The sequence below is a fragment of the Punica granatum genome, chromosome 7 (genome assembly GCF_007655135.1).
Source record: "Punica granatum isolate Tunisia-2019 chromosome 7, ASM765513v2, whole genome shotgun sequence".
Classification (NCBI taxonomy): domain Eukaryota; kingdom Viridiplantae; phylum Streptophyta; class Magnoliopsida; order Myrtales; family Lythraceae; genus Punica; species Punica granatum.
The window spans coordinates 3,579,275-3,598,808 of NC_045133.1; the positions used below are offsets into that span (position 1 = coordinate 3,579,275).

The following is a 19,534-nucleotide window of genomic DNA, read 5'->3' on the forward strand; positions in this document are numbered from 1 at the left end:
CTGCAATCCGATTACCCACGGGCATAGATTACCAGCAATGCAACAAAATAAAATGGGCCCGAGGATTTCAACCAAAAATATGGGCCGGAGGATTTGATCTCTGGGCCCAAAGTGAGACCAGCTGAACGGGCCGATGCCCATAATGGCGGCCCAGAACAGTGACAGGATCTCTATGGGCTGAAGCTCATTAAAGAGGCGGTTTCTTTCTTGTCGGTCAATATTGGACAATTTTTTATTTTTCTTTTTGAATTTATTTTTTCATGTGCGTGGGGGCTAAGGAATTTGACCCGCACGCACCCAACCTATATATATATATATATTGCCCCTCGGAGAAGTTTGCAGTCTCACGTTGTCGGGTCGGTTTAGACCCAGGAAGCCGAAAAAAGGCGATTTTTATTTATTTATTTATTTTTTCACCCGAAATCAAAGAAAGCTCGGTCCGAGCCGGTGAGGAGCCTCTTCCCCTTCATCTGCTGCCCCTTATTTTCAAGAATCGGGTGAACAGTTTCTCTTCTGCAACCCAATCCGATAATTGGGAGTGCTGAGTGGCCGCAGAGGGCGGTAGGGAGACTTCTTTGGATCAGCTTCGTCATTGAGGTGAGAGCTCCAGCCAGTCTCCTGGACGGTTCCGTAATCATCGATTTTTGTTTTCCTCCTTGTTTTTCTTCATTTTGGCGATTATTTGGAGGCGGGGATTGGATTAGGTTGTTGGGTTTTCGGTACTCGGTGATCTTGATTGTGGGATCAGTTCCAGTTTATGTGGGTTTGGCTGCTGAGAAATTTCTAAGGCATGATGCAAGAACTGAAATTTCAATCGATTGATAGCTCTTTTTTTTTTCCATGTCCGATGCTGTTTTTCCATGTGAAAGATGAGGAATTTCAACCCGATAGAAGGAATTTTGAAAACATTAGGATATTGTATTATTTCCCAGTACCAGATTCTATCGGTATGGATTTATTGTTGTATTCTGTTGAATATTCGGTCTCCAACTTGTTTTTGCTATCGACTGCAGCTTCGAAGTGATCGGAGCATCTTGAATTTGTGTACTCGACCTTGGCGGAGGTTCAATCAGATAGTGCTTACTCTTGTTGGGTCTTGGCGGATTCGGGTACTGGTGATCATCAGTGTAGATCGCAAAATATGAGCTTTCATGTCCGAAATGAGCGCAGAGCCGGGTTGAGATTTCAAGCTCCGAATGCCCGACAGGAGTGGGTCCCTAGAGGATCTGCGAATGCTCCTCCTCCTGCTGCTACTCCTGTCAACCCACCATCGAGCTTTAATCTGAACTCTAATGGAAATGGCGGTGACTCGAATAACTCCACAGCTGCACCTGACAGTCGGGTGCGCAATGGACGGAGATTTGCTAGCTCTCATGGGTGCAATGGGCTGAGTGATCATGTTCCTGTTCCCAGGGCCAATCATGGACCGAGGGGCCACTCAAGTCGACCCATGAGCCAACGAAGGGGGAAAGAGAAGGAGAAAGATCGGAGTGGCGATCCCCTTGATGAATCCAAGTTCTTTAAGGACCCGAACCTTCCCCAACTGGTGCAGGAGATTCAGGAGAAGCTTACCAGAGGCGCTGTTGAATGCATGATCTGCTATGAGATGGTCCGTAGGACTGCTACCATCTGGTCCTGCTCGAGCTGTTATTCAATCTTCCACCTCAACTGCATAAAGAAGTGGGCCCGCGCCCCCACATCCGTGGACTTGTCTGCTGAGAAGAGCAGTGGTAATAACTGGCGTTGCCCGGGATGCCAACGGGTGCAGCTAACATCGTCCAAGGAAATTCAGTATTTGTGTTTCTGTGGGAAAAGGACCGACCCACCGTCTGACTTGTACTTGACCCCACATTCCTGTGGTGAGCCCTGTGGGAAGCCATTGGAGAGAAATGTACTTTCTACGGGTGAGAGTGCAGAGGATCTCTGCCCCCATGTCTGTGTCTTGCAGTGCCATCCAGGTCCATGCCCTCCTTGCAAGCAATTTGCTCCTCCAAGGGTTTGCCCTTGCGGCAAGGAAACTATCACGACACGATGCTCTGACAGGAAGCCTGTTCTCACTTGTGGCCAGCGTTGTGATAAGCTTCTTGATTGTGGACGCCACCAGTGCGAGCGGTCCTGCCATGTGGGCCCCTGTGATCCCTGTCAGGTGCTCTTCAATGCATCTTGCTTCTGCAAGAAAAAGGTTGAGGTTGTTCTTTGTGGAGACATGGCTGTGAAGGGTGAGGTGGACATGGAGAGTGGAGTTTTCTCATGTACTTCTTCTTGCGGAAAGAAGCTCAGTTGTGGTAATCACGATTGTCTCGAAGTGTGCCACCCAGGGCCTTGCGGGGATTGCGCCTTAACACCGGGAAAGGTTAGAACCTGCTACTGTGGGAATACAAACTTGCAGATGGAGGAAAGGAAGAGCTGTTTGGATCCGATTCCGACTTGTTCTGAAGTGTGTGGGAAGCTTCTCCCTTGTAAGATCCACTCATGTAAAGACAAGTGTCATGCTGGGGATTGCGGACCTTGTCCAGCGACTGTGACACAGAAGTGCAGATGCGGGTTAACCTCTAGAACTGTCAAGTGCTATCAGACAGTAGAGGAGTCATTCACGTGCGACAAACCGTGTGGGAGGAAGAAGAACTGTGGTAGACACCGATGCAGTGAGCGGTGCTGCCCCTTGTCGAACTCCTCCTCCTCATCTAGTAGGACTGGTGGTGAGTGGGACCCTCATTTCTGCTCAATGCCGTGTGGGAAGAAGCTTCGGTGTGGACAGCACTCTTGTGAAACTCTCTGTCACAGTGGGCATTGCCCTCCTTGCCTTGAGACAATCTTCACAGACTTGACCTGTGCCTGTGGGAGGACCTCAATTCCTCCTCCATTGCCTTGTGGGACCCCTCCTCCCTCGTGCCAACTCCCCTGCTCGGCTCCTCAACCGTGCGGGCACTCTTCCTCTCACAGCTGCCACTTCGGGGAGTGCCCTCCTTGCTCAGTTCCGGTGGCAAAGGAATGCGTTGGAGGACATGTGATCCTTCGTAACATTCCTTGTGGATCCAAGGATATTCGATGCAATAAACTCTGTGGCAAGACTCGGCAGTGTGGGCTCCATGCTTGCGGGCGGACTTGCCACCCACCACCTTGTGATATGAACATGCCCGAGGACCCTAACCAGAAGGGCTCGTGCGGGCAGATATGTGGGGCCCCCAGGAGAGACTGTAGACATACATGTAAAGCACCTTGTCACCCTTTGGCTCCTTGCCCTGATAATAGATGTGATTTTTCCGCCACAATCACTTGCTCATGTGGCCGTTTGTCGGCCACTGTGCCCTGTGATGCTGGCGGGTTGAGTGGTAACTTTGCTACTGATAATGTATTTGAAGCTTCCATTATTCAGAAGTTGCCGGCACCCCTTCAACCTGTGGAAAGTACTGCTGGGGGGAAGAAAGTCCCACTCGGGCAGAGGAAGCTCATGTGTGATGAGGAATGCTCGAAATTGGAGCGGAAGCGGCTTCTTGCTGATGCCTTTGATATTGCGACCCCGAACTTGGAGGCCCTCCATTTTGGGGAAAGTTCAACAATCTCTGAGTCGGTTATGGATCTCTTTAGGCGCGATCCAAAGTGGGTTATGGCTGTTGAGGAGAGATGCAAGTTCTTGGTTCTTGGGAAAGGCCGAACAGGAAGCAATGGTCTCAAGGTTCATGTCTTTTGCCCTATGCTCAAGGAGAAGAGAGATGCAGTCAGGTTAATTGCCGGGAGATGGAAGCTTGCAGTCAACTCTGCTGGTTGGGAGCCCAAGCGGTTTGTGGTGGTTCATGTGACCTCGAAATCAAAACCGCCATCTCGAGTTCTAGGTGTAAAAACTGTGAATTCCCCTCATCCACCAGTTTTTGACCCATTGGTGGATATGGACCCGAGGCTTGTGGTGTCATTCTTTGACCTCCCAAGGGAGTCCGACATAACCGGGCTCGTCCTGAGGTTTGGAGGGGAATGTGAGCTCGTCTGGCTCAATGACAAGAATGCGCTGGCAGTTTTTGGGGACCCTGCTCGGGCTGCTACTGCCCTCAGGAGACTAGACCATGGTTCGGTTTATTATGGGGTGGCTGTGGTGGTGGTTCAGAATGGACCCCCCTCCGCACTGGGAGCTAATGTATGGGGGGGAGCAGCGGTGTCCGCTTCTTCGAAGGGGAACCCATGGAAGAAGGCTGTGATACAAGAGGCAGGATGGAAGGAGGAAGATGACTGGAGCACGAGAAACAGTTCTTCCGACCTTCAGGCCACGGTTCTGAGCGGGAAAGAACCGCCCATTTCTGCTTCAGTTAACCGCTGGAGCGTGTTGGATTCTGAAACAGGCAACAGAACCTCTGCTTCCTCTGTTCCGTCCTCTTCTCTTAGGATTGGGGATTCCTCGAAACCGGCAGGAGGGACTTCGCATTCTTCCTCGGTGTCGGAGGCAGCGAATCCTGGTATGGAGTCAAGCGAGGTGGTTGACGACTGGGAAAAGGCTTACGACTGATGGGGCATGCGTATCGAAATAAGCCTTGTCCATTCCTATTCCTCGTCGGATTTTGTTTTCTATTTTGAGAAGGAAGATTTTCTTTACCCTTCCCCGTTAGGTCGAATTGGAGTTTGGAACATTTGGTAGTTCTCCTCATATTAGTTGGAGATGGATGGATTTTCTTTTGCTGTATTTGCGTTTTCCTTGAAGAATTTCTCTCGTAATTCATTACAATCGAGGAATATAAGAAAAGAGATATTGTTTCTACGGACATTGCTGATGAATACATTCGCCGTTCGTATGGTTATTCATCTTCGGGATAGTAATGAACAAAACACGAAACCAAAAGAGAGAAAAGAAAACAACTAATGGTATTTCATTGCGGTACTATTAAAAGGTAATAGCCACTGAGGGAAAAAAAAGATCTGAGTTTTTTCCGGTACTCCATCTAATCTTCGGATTTAATTTCACTGTGGTTAATCTAGTCTATGTCTACGATGCAGCAACATTGAGGAAGCGGCCCCTCGTGAGGAACACATATAGCATAAATTTCAGAGAATCCATTGGCCATGCACATCTGCTTGCATTGATATTTCGATAGGCACGTCCCCACAAACTTGCAGTCCACTGCTTCCGATTGCTCGACTCCTGCAGAAGGACCCCAAAGTTTCTCGTAGTTAAACAGCGTAAACAAGCGAGTCGGGACAACGATAAGATCTGAAAGGACGTCTATGTTATTCACTTACCTAGAGAGAGTATGAGAGAGATGATCAGAACAGCCGCCACGAGAGTTGCTTGCTTCGAACCCATTGATTGGACTGTAGATCCGAACAAGGAGAATGAACCGAGCAATGCAGAAAGAAAGGAACAGTTTGTATATGAGTGATGGAGTAGTGTGCGTTTGGTTAGCTATTTATATAGATGAAATATGAGACTTTGATCATGTTTCCTCATTCACTCTGTCAAGATGAGGAGCTGAGAATCTTGCGATATATCTGGATATGTATCTTCTGCCCGAAACTTCCTGTTCCAGCCGCAGGGTCCCGATGGATTACGATGAGTTTACCAAGTTATAGAGAGAAGGGTATATGTATAACAAATTAAAGAGATCAGTCAAGGAAAGAGTATATATCATGAGAATATATCTTCTCCATCGATTATCTGTCAGGCCGACGGTACGATAATGGAAATTAGAGGTTGTTGCAATTGCGTTTCTGTTCGGTGTTGTATGCGCGTAATCTCGTTAAGTGACACTAGACGAGGAAACTGGAACCTAAGCATTTGATTTGATTTGATTTCCTTGTGCAGAGCCTGCTTCCCTTTCCTCTGATCTCTTTCCTTCCAAAGTATGAAGGGTCAGCTCCTTGAAAATACATTTTTGGTATTGAATCAGTTCCATGAATTTCCCCGGAGATCATTGCCTATGCCATACACTAAATAATAAAATGAAGAACCAAAACAAACAGATGAAAAGGAAAATAAGCAACAAGTTTTGCTGGTATGGACAAATTTTTTGTTAGAATTCTATATAACAAATTACAAAGAAAGCAACTATATATCGTGGTTACCATCATTTCCAACTGTCAAATATTTTCGAAAGAAATATGAGACGTTTAGTTGCACAATTTATTACAAATGAATGAGGTATTAAAAAAAAAAAAAGGGTTGTCTTCTGCTTGCAGACCCTCCTTTGCAGCTACGGACGTTCGATAACGTGTTCAGACAACGGCCCGAACATCAGCATGAAGAAATGCAAGGGAAAGGGATAAAAAATTGAGGAGTTTCAAATAGTTTTTGTGTGTTATTGTGGAAATAGTCGTATAACTGCCGTAAAGAACCGAGCGTTATTACACTGAATCGGTTTTCCATCCCTATTTACGAAAAGGGCAATGAGGACACAAGGAGGCTGTCCGAATGTAAAGGCAGAGCATGTGAACTTCGTGGATGGATTAAATTACTATGGTTCTTCGATTCTTCCGAGGAAAACATTTTTCTCAGAATCCAAACGGTCCTTGTCAGTGTCAGGGCCGGCTTCCCCCCTCCCTTCCAACTTCCCACAGACAACATACAGTGTAGCTTTCAAAAACCACAGAGCTGAGAATTCAAGAACACAACATTTTCTTTGGCCTCCCAGGAGAGAATATACAATATCTACCCGGTAGCTCCTCTCTTCCTTTTCTCGGTTTCTTTTCCGCTTTCTCGAGATACGCATCTTTGCTTAGTACTCTCCGGACCTTTGGCCAATCATTTGCGCGTCGCCTTGACTGGTTTATCATGGTATTTATCTGTACGCATTTCTTGGTTTTTCATTGTCATTTGCTGAAAGTTTGTTCTTTTGCTTTCTGAAAAAATCCTTGTGCTGTTTCATGGATGCCGCATTAGGCCTCGGTGCCTTCTCTCATGGAACTCAGGTGAAGTTAGTGTTTCGGTTTTCTGTCGTCTGCTGATGCCTTTTCATTGAGCTTTTGAAGGAAAATCAGCTGTTGATGTGGAAAACAGTACACTGTTATCTCCAAAAACCAAATATCGTCTGCAGCACATATATGTTGCCGATGCGAGATCGGCTTTCTTAACAACAATAACATGAACACGCACTAAACCTTGATCCCAGCCGTATGGAATCTGTGCAAGACATTAAACTGCAGATTTTCGGGCACCAAAAGTCCTTTGCTTGGTTTCTTGATCAGAATAGTTCTCAGCCAGCCTTTAAGTTCTTTTTTACTGATCGCAAAGACATGATAATTTCAAAGGAAATTTCTGACATAATAAATGTAAAGACGGTCATTATTCTTTTTCCTATGATGGGTATGCAGAAAGAGACACGGAAGCACGTTGCTCTCTTGTCGTTCCAGAGCCTCGGAGTAGTCTATGGCCGTATAAGCACGGCTCCGTTGTACGTTTTCCAGATGATCCTGACAGAAGAATTCATATCAGATCAGACAGTGTATGAGTTCTTCTCCTTCATCTTTTGGACTCTCACCATCATTTCCTTGCTCAAGTACGCATTCATAGTTCTCAGGGCCGATGATGATGGAGAAGGTAAAAAAACCAGTAATCTCGTCTTATGCCTATGTAATTATATAGTAATAGATATGTCATAGCGTCTTGCCTTCATCTAGTCAACTTAAATTTTCTAGATCAGCCAGCAATGGCACATCAAAAATTGAAATTTCATCACGTATTGAAGCTTCATAAATTGGGACAGGAGTATTGAGCAACGAATACATCCAAAGTCAAAGCTTTCAGATCACTTTGTATCAAAAATTGAAATTTCATCACGTATTGAAGCTTCATAAATTGGGATAGGAGTATTGAGTAACGAATACAACCAAAGTCAAAGCTTTCAGATCACTTTGTTGTGAAACTTTCACTAGTAACTTACTTCCATAAACCTTCTGTAGGTGGTCCTTTTGCTCTGTACTCGTTACTGTGCAGGCACGCGAAAGTTGGCCTCCTGCCCTGCGACAGGAGTGCTGATGAAGTTATGCATTTGGATGAGACCCCAGAAAAAAAGAGCAAGAGGGATTCGAGGGCTCGGAGGGCCCTTCAAAAGTATAAGATCTGCCACTACGTTATGCTGATCTTGGCTTTGTTCGGTGCTTGTATGATAATCAACGATGGGGTCTTCACACCTGCTATCTCTGGTACGAGAAGCTCGATAATTTGTTGCTTTACTTTTGTGTTTAGTAGCAACCAACTCGATAATATTGCTTACATTTCATTCCAATCTTTTCTGGTTCCAGTTCTATCAGCCTCAAAAGAAGTTGAACGATCACTAATTGAAATTTCTCAGCACTGTAAGTCCTTACCAACTCTTTAGGAAGTTGTCGAACTCATTTCAGTTCTCGAGCTAATCCGGTTCGTGTCTCTAATTGGCCTTTCGCTGTTGCTAGTGCCCTTCAAAAACCATGCGAAAGTTGCGGATGCCTTGGAAAAATGTAAGTTCGGATGTTTAGCTAAGGGGCAGGATTATCGGATTTGTTAGACTGAGGTTATAATTCTGGCCTTATCATGTTCATCGATCTCTTCATTGAATTTGTCCACAGATGTACCAGTTCCTTCCGCTTGCGCAATACAGATAGTCCTCTTCACCCTGCAGCACTACGGGACTCACAAGATTGGATTCTTGTTTGCACCGATCATCACCATTTGGCTTCTCTTCATCAGCGGAATGGGCCTCTACAACATCATACACTGGAACCCGAAGATCCTCTATGCAATATCCCCGACTTACATGTACAGATTCATCAGGAACATCGATAGAAACAGCTGGAGATCTTTGAGCAGCATTCTCCTTTGCATCGGAGGTTGGGAATACAATAAGAGTCGCCTTTTTCTTTTCCATTCATAACAATTCGTTTTGGATTCTCATTTCTTTTTTAATTTTCAACAGGATCTGAGGCAATGTTTGCTGATTTGGGTCACTTCTCGAAGAAGTCGATTAAGGTACATAAAAGATAGTCCTCTGCTGTTGTTATAGAATTAGTTTCCTGATAAAGGTACATGTTGATAAAAAGTAAACATCACCATTGCTGCAGATTACGTTCGCTTCCTTTGTTTATCCAGCTCTCATCTTATCTTATGCGGGGCAATCTGCATTCATATCGAAGAACTGGGGCAGGAGGGTAACTGACTTCAATCATCTCGGTAAATCTATACCCGGTAATTCAACGACTTCCATCACTTATCTCTCATTTGTTTTCTCGAGCTTCCACTCAATTCTAGCTTGTTTTCAAGTCATTTAGTCTTGACCGGGGATGGGACATGTGTTGAATGCAGAACATGCTCGGCACGTCTTTGTGTTTCTATCGCTGTTTGCTTCAGCAGTTGGGAGCCAAGCTTTGATAACGGCCAGTTTCTCCATCATAAACCAGTGCCTGGCACTTGGCTGTTTCCCACGGTTAAAGGTCGTACATACATCGGAGAAGATTCACGGGCAGGTTTACATTCCCGATGTGAACTGGGTGCTAATGGCCCTCAGCCTTTCTGTGACGATCGGTTTTCAAAGTATTCAGCGGATAGGGTACTCTGCAGGTTCGGTTTCTTACTCGAGCTTTCGTGTTGGGTAGTATATGTTGGCATCGAAATTTATGTTTGGCCATTAGTTTTGGATCGAGATTTTATTACGTTTCCATTCCTTCGTATTTATTGGAATAGGGAGAAAGTTTGTTCTGTTCCTTTGGAAATTCGGCCTGATAAATAACAATCCGGTTTTCTGCAGCCGTGGCTGTTGTTTGCGGGATGCTGGTGACTACTTGTCTGATGTCCCTCGTGATCGCTCTGTACTGGGAGAGGAGCCTCGTCCTCTCGGCATTCTTCCTCATATCCTTCGGTTTCGTCGAGGCCATGTACCTCTCAGCTTGCCTGTGGAACTTCCACAAGGGAGCGTGGTACCTCGTCGTGCTCTCAGTTCTGTTCCTGACCATCATGCTTGCCTGGCATTACGGGACAATGCAGAAGTACGAGTTCGACCTGCAGAACAAGGTCTCGATCGAGTGGCTCACAGACTTCGGCCCTGGCCTTGGGATCTCAAGGGTACCCGGAATCGGATTTATCCACACCGACATCATCTCAGGGATCCCTGCCTTCTTCTCGCACTTCATCACGAATCTCCCTGCCTTCCATCAAGTCCTGATCTTTGTGTCCTTCAAGCCTCTTCCCCTCCCATATGTTTCGGCAGATCAGAGGTACCTTATCGGGCGAGTGGGCCATAAGGACTATAAGATATACCGTTGCATCGTAAGGTATGGTTACTGTGACGGTCTCGGGGACACAAACGATTTTGAGGAGCAAATCATCGGTTCGATAGGAGAGTTCATATCCCTGGAAGAGAGCGACATCGAATCGCTCACCTCTCCTGAAGGGAGATTGATCGCCATTAGGACGCCAAACGAAGACGAGAAGGCCCTTCTATCCGTCAACAGCACTGACTCATTGATCTGCCCTGCAGTCTCGCCGAGCAAGGAGACCCTGGCAGGGCCGTCCCGTGGCATCCCAGTCAAGAGGAAGAAAGTCCGGTTCACCCTTCCATCGATGAGTCCTAAAATGACTGCATCAGCAAGGGACGAGCTGCAGGAACTGGTCGATGCTCGGGAGAGCGGCATGACCTACTTCCTGGGGCAGTCCCATCTGATGGTACGAGACGGATCAAACATCCTGAAGAGAATGCTGATTGCGGTGTATGTCTTTCTCGACAAAAACTCGCGGGAGCCACCCTTGGCACTGGACATCCCTCATGTGGCCCTCGTCGAGGTCGGCATGGTCTATACCATATGATCACATCACATTGGGCACGAAACCATGTGATGATCTATCTAATTGTGTCATATACATACACATGTATATATAAATGTGGTCTCAAACCAAGAGTTAAATAATCCATTTCCTAAGGGGTCTTTTTAGCATAATTCGAAGTCTCCGTAACATGAATTAGTAAGTATTTTCAGTTCAAGTATTTAGTTATTTCAGTTCAAGTATCTAGTATTTTTAGCACTTGTAATTAGTACAAGTATTTATTATTTTTACTTATTAGTATTTTAACTCGAATGTTTAGCATTTAATATAATTCATGACAAATGATAAAATCACTATGCATTTGCGTTCCGTGTTAAAGTACAATAAATATTGGATGTGTTAAAGGACAATAAATAACTCATTTTAGTCAGGAACATGAGGTTTTGACTTCTTTATGATAAATACGTGTGTATATATACAAATATGTAATATTTTCTTATAATTTCTTCCTGGGTAACCGAAACGAGGGGAAACAAAAAGTGACTGGATTAAAAGGTCATAAAATTAGTATAACCGAAAAGAAGGTCATAAAATTAGGGCAAAATCCCATCCTCAAACTTTGATACTTCTCATGGTAGAGGGACCATCCCGAATAAGAGGGAAGCTAACCTCTCTTCACTCATCGAGCAGTGACTCGAATCAGCAAGTCCCGAGCTTGGGATGCGACTCGAATGGAATGGGCCTAGTTGATCCCCTCGTGCTACTGGGGCGACTTAAAGATCATGGGCCTAAAGGTCCTTGTAATGCACGCAACGTGATTTAAATTTTTGGCTTCTCAATGCATCATTTCAGCAATATTGTCGGTTGTATATAACATTCCGACCGGTTCATCGCGAAGAACACCATGTGATATTGGCCAAGCCGGTATTAATTAGGAACCAAAGCACATACGGAAGCGGAGTGACAGCCCATTGACAAGCAACAGCAGTGACTCATCAAATTAACCGCAATGACATGCCGAATAGTATGCCGACAGACGTATACCGTACGCATACGACTTGGATGGGAGAAAGTGGTTGACTGACGTCATGTATGATGTTGGCTGCAAAAGTGGTGTGCTAATAGCTGACATGGTGTCTAGGTACATGCATCAGCAAGTATGTAATCAATCAATGATGGGGACATCATAGCACGGCACTATGGCATGGGATGGCGACGTCGATGTACGCATATGGGGAGGAATCATCCCCCGTCTTGTCTATATCCAACTTCTCGGGCATATTTTCATATATATTACATCCAATGGCAAACTGTGGAAGCCGTATCGAAACATCTAATTAAAAAATCGACAAGTTTTTGCCGAATATACGTTATCAAATATGCAAGCTAAAATTCGAACCTACACGGAACCAGAACGGCGGCGACTGGCTCTAACAACTGAAAAATCGTAAACAAACAAATGAATGTACAACGAAGCATCAGCAAATAGGATTATTGATCATTTCTCAAGAGACCGTCGCGATTGAGGGCGGACAGATTCAACAATCGGGTGATTTAGGGCTCTAGTGCATACACATCACTCTCTTATACATGCTTCCGGTGCATTTCGACTTGAAACGTCCGAATAGACCGGTGAATTTTTTTAGGGGCGTAACTTGTTATCTAAAAGTCTAATGAGTCCCGACTAATTCAGTTTGAGCTGGATTGACCTATTAAGGGATAAGATTCTCCAAACGCGAATTTTTTCTATTTCAATACTCGAATTCGAAATCTTATTTGAAGAAAATAATTATCGAGCTGCTTAAATTAATACATGTTAGTGTATAGACCGGAATTAATTACATCAGAGATTTAATACGAAATTAACTAAAAACAGTTAAAAGGGGAGATTTTGACGGAAATTTAGATGAGATGTGCCAAATAAATAATTGCCAGATGGATCATGTCAACATCCGAAAGGGAAAGGCCGGAAAGCAGCATGTGCAACTTGCAAGTGAAGGGTTCTTAGAACTTGCCCATGGTAAAAACAAATAAAATAATTAATAATTGAATTTTTTCTTAAAAAAATTGGTGAGCTTGCATTTGCTAGATAATGATCCAATTCAATTTGTTTTTATACAATAATTATAAATGTTGATAAATATGTTGTGTGAGAATATATATTTATATATATAGATAGTTATGAAAATAGATGCGAAATTTATCATTAAAAAAATATCATCTATATATAGATGTGAAAATAAATAAATAATTTTTTAATTAAATTAAAAAAAATAATGATTATATTTTTGAATTTACGAAGAATATAATTGAATTGGATTGGGTAAAATATTTTATTGAAAAAATAAACGAAGGCAATATTCTCTGAATCTTATCATGCAAAGCAAATCCTGCCAAAAAAGCAGAGCACTAGGGGCAAAGACCCTTTTCCCCATATGAAATAAGCACGTGGGACATATGTGACATTACCTGGAAGCTGGGTAAATTCCCAATTTCTAAACTCTCCATCTAAGCAATGAAATTGAAATTGACCTTGAAAATCGATTCCCCTTTTCTCAAGAAAAGTCTTATCAAATCCAATTTAATGAAAAGATTTTGCCTATCGGAGAAGGAATCAATCTTATTATTATTATCGATAGTGCGACAAAGATTGTATAATTTAGGGATATAAAAATACTATTTATTACGATTATTTCCCGCCTTTCTAATAGAAAAAAAGTTTAACAACATTAATGAGCGTTAGTTTTACTCCTTTTTAATTCTTTAATCGCTTTTTATCCTCCGGGCTGGATTTAAATTAGGTGGGAAATCATAGTTTAATTTCGGGTCTTCCAAGAAAAGATAATCATGACAAGGTGAATATCTGACGGGAATTAAGATTGGGTTTTATTTCATCAAACCGACACCGTCACGCTTGGCAAAACATGACAAAACGGTTATTTGGTGGGAATTTTTTAGCGGATGACAATTTTCATTTCATATGTTTATGAATGTTCACTGGACAGTGCTATTGCCAGATAAGATGTACATAATTTGTTTTGCTATCTTTTCATACGTGAAATGGGGTCACGATTGAATTATTTTTACTTTCGGTGTGGATCTTTTTGTCGAAAATGTATTGAGTTCGATTAAATCGGGATCGGATAGAAGAAGATCTAATGAAAGAACTTCATTGAAATTTCGAACAGCAAGTTGTGCCGTTCTTAAAGGCTACAACTGAAGAAATTCCGGAATTTATTTGTCTTAAACTTCTCTGGACTCACTACATTTACTGCATCTGGAGGGAGAGGAACGCCAGGCTCTACCGGAATCAAGTCTCGCCTCCAACAATTATAATACGAAGGATCTTCTCGGATGTGAAAGCAAAATTGTCTGTTCTCCCTCGATTCTCATGCAAAATTGCACACTCTATCATTGCGAGGCATATGTTTCACCATTTTGATACTGCAACTAGTTGACTTGGGAGTAGCTCTTGGGTGTTTTTTATTTTACTCCGTATAGAGGAAAATGGTATTGGTTTCTGATGTAAATTCATATGTTATCAATGAAGTTTCATCATTTATCCAAAAAAAAAAAAAAATTCCGGTAATTGAAGAATTTACAAGGAAGTTGGGTAAAGGGATCAGCCAAAGATTCAAATCCCCAATCGCCGTCCGGTATATACAAAGTTATCTCACTAAAAAAAGGAATAAATTCCTTTCGCAAAATCGATCTCCGGCGGGTCGACCCAGACCCGGCACCTATTGCCGGGGTGGACAGACGAACGGGTGGTTGAGGAGCTTCTGGGCCGACCACCGTTTGCTGGAGTCCTTTTGCAGGCAGCATTCGATGAAGCTCCGGAACTCATCCGACGCGCCCTCCGGGGAGCTGGGCGGGTCCCCGAAGCATATGGCACACATGAGGGTGGCCCAATCGGGCCTCTCCCCGGGTCCCGATGCGAGCGGGAAGTGGCCTAGGTATAGCTCGAGCAGGGTCAGCCCGAGGCTCCACACGTCCGCCGCGTACCCGTCGTAGTTCCCGCCATAGGCGTCCGGGTCAAACCGCTCCGGGCTCATGTAAGCGCACGTCCCGACGTAGGAGTTGCACGGGTTAAGGGTCCGGCCCATGATCTTACTGACACCGAAGTCGGCGATCTTCACCTCCATCTTACTGTTCACGAGCAGATTCGACGGCTTGATATCCCGGTGGATGATCCGGTGGGAGTGGAGGTAGCTCAGTCCCGCGAGGACCTGCCTCGCAACATCGGCGAGCAAGCTCTCCGTGAAAGTCCCCTGCGAGCGGAGGACAGTGTCGAGGGTCCCGACGTCCATATACTCCATCACAACGGCGAAGTCGCCGCTCGGCTTCTCGATGATGCCGTGGCACCGGACTATCTGGGGGTGGTCGGTGCGGCGGAGGATCTCCATCTCGCGGTGGAGCTGGCGGCGGACAGTGGGGTCGCAGCCTCCCTGGACCACCTTGAGGGCGTACAAGGCCGAGGTGCGGCGGTGGCGGACCTTGTAGACTGTGCCACCATTACCGTGGCCGAGCACATGGAGCTTCTCGAGGTCGGAGACTGATATCGAGGAGCTGGCGGTGCCGGCTGCAGAAGGCGGGAGCGGGAGCGGGAACCTGGGGTGGCGCTCGGAGAGTTCGGGCAGCGGGAGGCGGAGGTTGATCTGGCGGCGCTCGCGGACTAGGGCCATAGACGGGGGAGCTCCGGGATGCTTCACAGATAGAGAGAGAGAGAGAGAGTGAGTGATTGGATTCCAACGGACGAAAAGTGGTTTATATAAGTGGAAAGGTGGAAGCACGAGCTGAGTAGTGCCGGCTGAAAAGGATTTGGAGATAGCAAGGAAGGTGGAAGGATAGAGGGCTAATGGCCACGTGGGGGCCATGGTAAAATCCCAGACAGAATTTGAACCTCCCTTGTCATCGAAAAACAAAATTCCGACTAATTTTACAATTCAAGGATCTTTACGGAACAAACCGCACATTTTGCGATGATCTAGCATAATGGGTGATTCATCGCATTGTATGCTCATAATATGAAATTCATATTTCAGTCCATTTCATTCATTGCGGACGAATGATCTGATACAGTTGGCAATCTGCGTTATTTCTCGTGGCGGGAATCGATCCGATTACATCATTGCGAGCCATCGGTTTGATTAAAGTTGGCGAGCGAACCTATTCCTCTTTAGCTAGGAGTGTTTTTTTTTTTTCAATATTATTTTTATATAGATCAATCCAAGCTAGGAGTTAGGTTTATCATTTTTTTAATGAATCTTGTGAAATATCTGCATGTGACCAATTAGCCAACCCCTCCAACTTAAACAAATCCTTCTTTTTTTCTTTTTTTTTTTTTCCTTATTTAATGATTAAAATCCAATACAAAGCAACGGACAAATCATCATATGATAACAAAGCCCTTCGTGACTATATCCAGTCAATATCCGTTTATGTGACCATTTGCTAGAGGAGAGTGTTCCGAAGTCTTTTAAAGCGTGATCCATCGATGACTTTTTATATTTACTTGATATAAACTTATACTTGCCAGATTTTTCTCTCACGAAATTTTGAAGATTAGGCTCGCTTGCATCACGGTTCACATATGTTCCGGCGTAATTGTTGTTTCCGAATACATAAAATATGCTATGCTGCAACTATCGACCATATTTTGATCTCTAAAAATTGGCTTGAAGCTTTGGTCGGCAAATTGATTAGTTTGATCTAATTAAAGTTTAATGTTAACCTTTTCCCATTGTTTAAGATTCCATTGTACTGCATTTTATCACGAGGTGACCCAGCCCTCAGATGGAGCCAAATGAGGGGAGCTAACTTTCCAGCACGCCTCTCTCTTTCTATTAATTTCTTTATGTTTTAATTATTTTGTTGATTAAATTATATTATATATTTTATGTATGGTTGGTGCCGTGAAGCCATCAACAACATAAGAAAAAAATTAATTACTGATCAAAAATGACGAAAAATATAATACATTGTTGTTGTGGTTACATAATTAACATTGATTATAATTCCAGCCAGTAGTTGATTTACGAATAAAAACTTGAAATTATATATGTAAAAACAATGCGCATTAAAATTTCTAAATTATGAGGACAAGATATAACTTTTAAAAAATATATATACGTATAATATGTGTATATGGATAGTAACATTTATATAACACTAATCCTAGTGTCAAACAAGAATTTGTGTCATCAAGGTTTAATAATAGCTTCGCGTGAAGGTTGCCGCATGGATTTTCTATTATTTTGAAGTCATAATTATTTTCATTCCTAGAAACATACATGTTTGCATTGATCAGATATACGTTATGCTGCCGCAACCTTATCTAATTATTAAAATGTAACTTTCCGATAAGAACTCCAATGATAAAATTTAATATCTGAGAATGAAAAGTACATTAATCAATAATATAATGAAAATGTATTGTCTAATTTGCTATTAAAATTGATATAACAGTCTCCAAGTTATTTTACCAAATAATTGAAATTTTGTAATAAATACGATGACAAATAATCCTATCAAAATATCTTCGAAAGTCAATATATATATATATATATATATATTATTGCTAGCTGTTTCATATAAACGAATATATAAAATTTTTCTTTTTAACTAGAGATATTTAATTAATTAATTAGTATGAATGTGACTATTGAAATCCTTATGTATCAAATTGAGACAACCAAAACTATTGGGCAAGATAGATATGGAGCAACTTTGGGGCAATTCGTTATTATAGCCTTAGTATATATTTTCTAAAACTCGAGGGGGCAAATTGAAATCTCCTTACAGATATTGAGACTTACACAATTTGTTTCGAATAAAAATATATTCATAATTTTGTACCATCCTCTCTTATCCTTTTCTGATTGGCAAATCGTTCGAATTGATACTGATAATTGAAGAACCGATTAGATTATTTCATTACTTTGGTAGAAAGTTCAATGTTGGTATCCCTATAGTGGATTCTTTTCTAAATATAAGCCGACCAAAGTTGGCCACACTGGGATAAATCAATGGGGTATGAGGATAAGATAGCATTTAATTCATATATCGGTTGGTTTCCTGTCACTAGCTACAATATTGTACATTGGAGCGTACCTCGTCTTAGCAACTTGCCCAATTTGTATCGATACAACTGCCGAGGTATCTTCGACAAAGGGGCACGTCGTGATTGTAATTATAGTCTAAAACATATCCTTTTCTTGACAAAATGGAAACTGCATAATATTTAGCGGGCTCTGAGTATTTTTGTAACTTAACATAAACATATCGATACAAATAGCAGTATATCCAAGGAAAGACGGCTCAATATGAAACAAGGATATTTCGAGTTCAGTTTTACTCCTTACAGGATGTGCGAATTAGTTGATAATATTTAAGAATGAAAGTTTTTGATTTTATTTATCCACCACAGTAAATATTTAGGAGTATTTCATGATACAAAGTTTTACCATTCCTTTTAGAGACAGTCATTTGGACTTTTTGGTTCATTAGATGAATGCTGTTATTATAGCTTCAGTGTTGATTTGATTGTACAAAGGGTTTAAAGGGCCATTCGGATAAGGACATCCGAAGATTTTCCCCAATGGATATGGAGCCATTGAGAAAAGTTAATGAAGGGAAAAGAAAAGGAAAAAAAAAAAGTGGTGCGTCAGAGTGATTATTAGCCGCCACTAAATATAAATTTGATGGGACTGCCATCTAACTAATTAATTATGAGATAATTATTAATTAATTAAGAAGGTTGCTGCCTTCGCGATCCTGGCAAAACGTCGCAATATTAATCCGTGGATCTATATGTACAATTTGCCAGCTGAAGGAGGATATAAGGGGAAAAAGAGTTTAGATCGGCCAAATATCCATCGTGAAAGTTTTTCTTTTTTTTGATAGATAACTTGAAATTTTTTTAGTGAGAATAATTGAAATGAACGCATAGACTGTATACGAGGTTGCGGAAGAATGTTACGATTTTGACGAAGAATTGTATATATAGTTCGAAAATCCCCACCAAGAATTTACAAATGAGAAATAAACAATATCGTCGAGGAAATTTTGAATAATAAGTAGAAGATGAATGAATAAATGGACGGATAGATAGATGGAGGACTTGCGTGGAGAATATAATTGACCTCATAACTAAATATTATGAATATGAATTGAATTGTTTTGCATTGGGCAATGGTGACGGCTGCCCCCTCTAACTGACGAAAATAATGGCCAATTATGTCTTATAGATAGATAGATAGATAGATAGCGACGATACAAGACAAGGAGACTTTTATCACGTAAATGTTAAGTCACCCAAAAATAAAAAATTAAAATCACGTGAAATTCTTACCGAATTCGGGAAGAATTGTAATAAACAGAATTATTCGAAAATGACTATAGACACCGAAAATTCTATAATGCCAGCCGAATTTGAAACATAAAAGTACTCATATATCATCATGGTGTGGAGACAACCTAAGGAAATTGACATTATTTCCACGCCCCAATCGTTTATTGTTTTAATGATTTATAGATAATGAGAAGAGATGTCGCATAGATACGCTATATGCTATACATGAAATCACGAAGTTCAACATTTAGCTCTACCGGTCGAGCTTTCTGTTCTTGGTTATTTGCCTTTTCTTGTCCCTTTCCCGTTTGTAATCGGGAAAAAAAATGATATTTATTCTTTAGGTATTTTCCATTATGTATACTGCAAGTAGAGATAAAGAATATGATATTCAATTGTGGGATATGAAAAAAAAAGCACGTGCTCCTCTTCTCTAAGTTATACTTATCTCGTATCTTTATTATTATTTT

The 19,534-nt window shown here is 42.4% G+C and overlaps 2 protein-coding genes across 2 annotated transcripts; one reads left to right on the top strand and one right to left on the bottom strand.

Moving 5' to 3' along the window:
• The first annotated feature begins 330 nt into the window (after positions 1 to 330).
• Positions 331 to 10,884, top strand: LOC116213648 (NF-X1-type zinc finger protein NFXL1-like). The gene is made up of 11 exons (XM_031548670.1): positions 331 to 597; positions 1,014 to 4,492; positions 7,291 to 7,516; positions 7,879 to 8,121; positions 8,221 to 8,274; positions 8,371 to 8,415; positions 8,524 to 8,784; positions 8,871 to 8,923; positions 9,016 to 9,139; positions 9,257 to 9,511; positions 9,699 to 10,884. Exons 2-11 carry the CDS (start codon positions 1,142 to 1,144, stop codon positions 10,751 to 10,753), a joined length of 5,667 nt encoding a protein of 1,888 aa, XP_031404530.1. The 5' UTR covers positions 331 to 597; positions 1,014 to 1,141; the 3' UTR covers positions 10,754 to 10,884.
• A 3,393-nt stretch (positions 10,885 to 14,277) lies between these two features.
• Positions 14,278 to 15,478, bottom strand: LOC116215318 (mitogen-activated protein kinase kinase 9-like). Its single transcript, XM_031550976.1, has one exon. It carries the CDS (start codon positions 15,394 to 15,396, stop codon positions 14,452 to 14,454), a length of 945 nt encoding a protein of 314 aa, XP_031406836.1. The 5' UTR covers positions 15,397 to 15,478; the 3' UTR covers positions 14,278 to 14,451.
• Between the last annotated feature and the right edge of the window lie 4,056 nt (positions 15,479 to 19,534).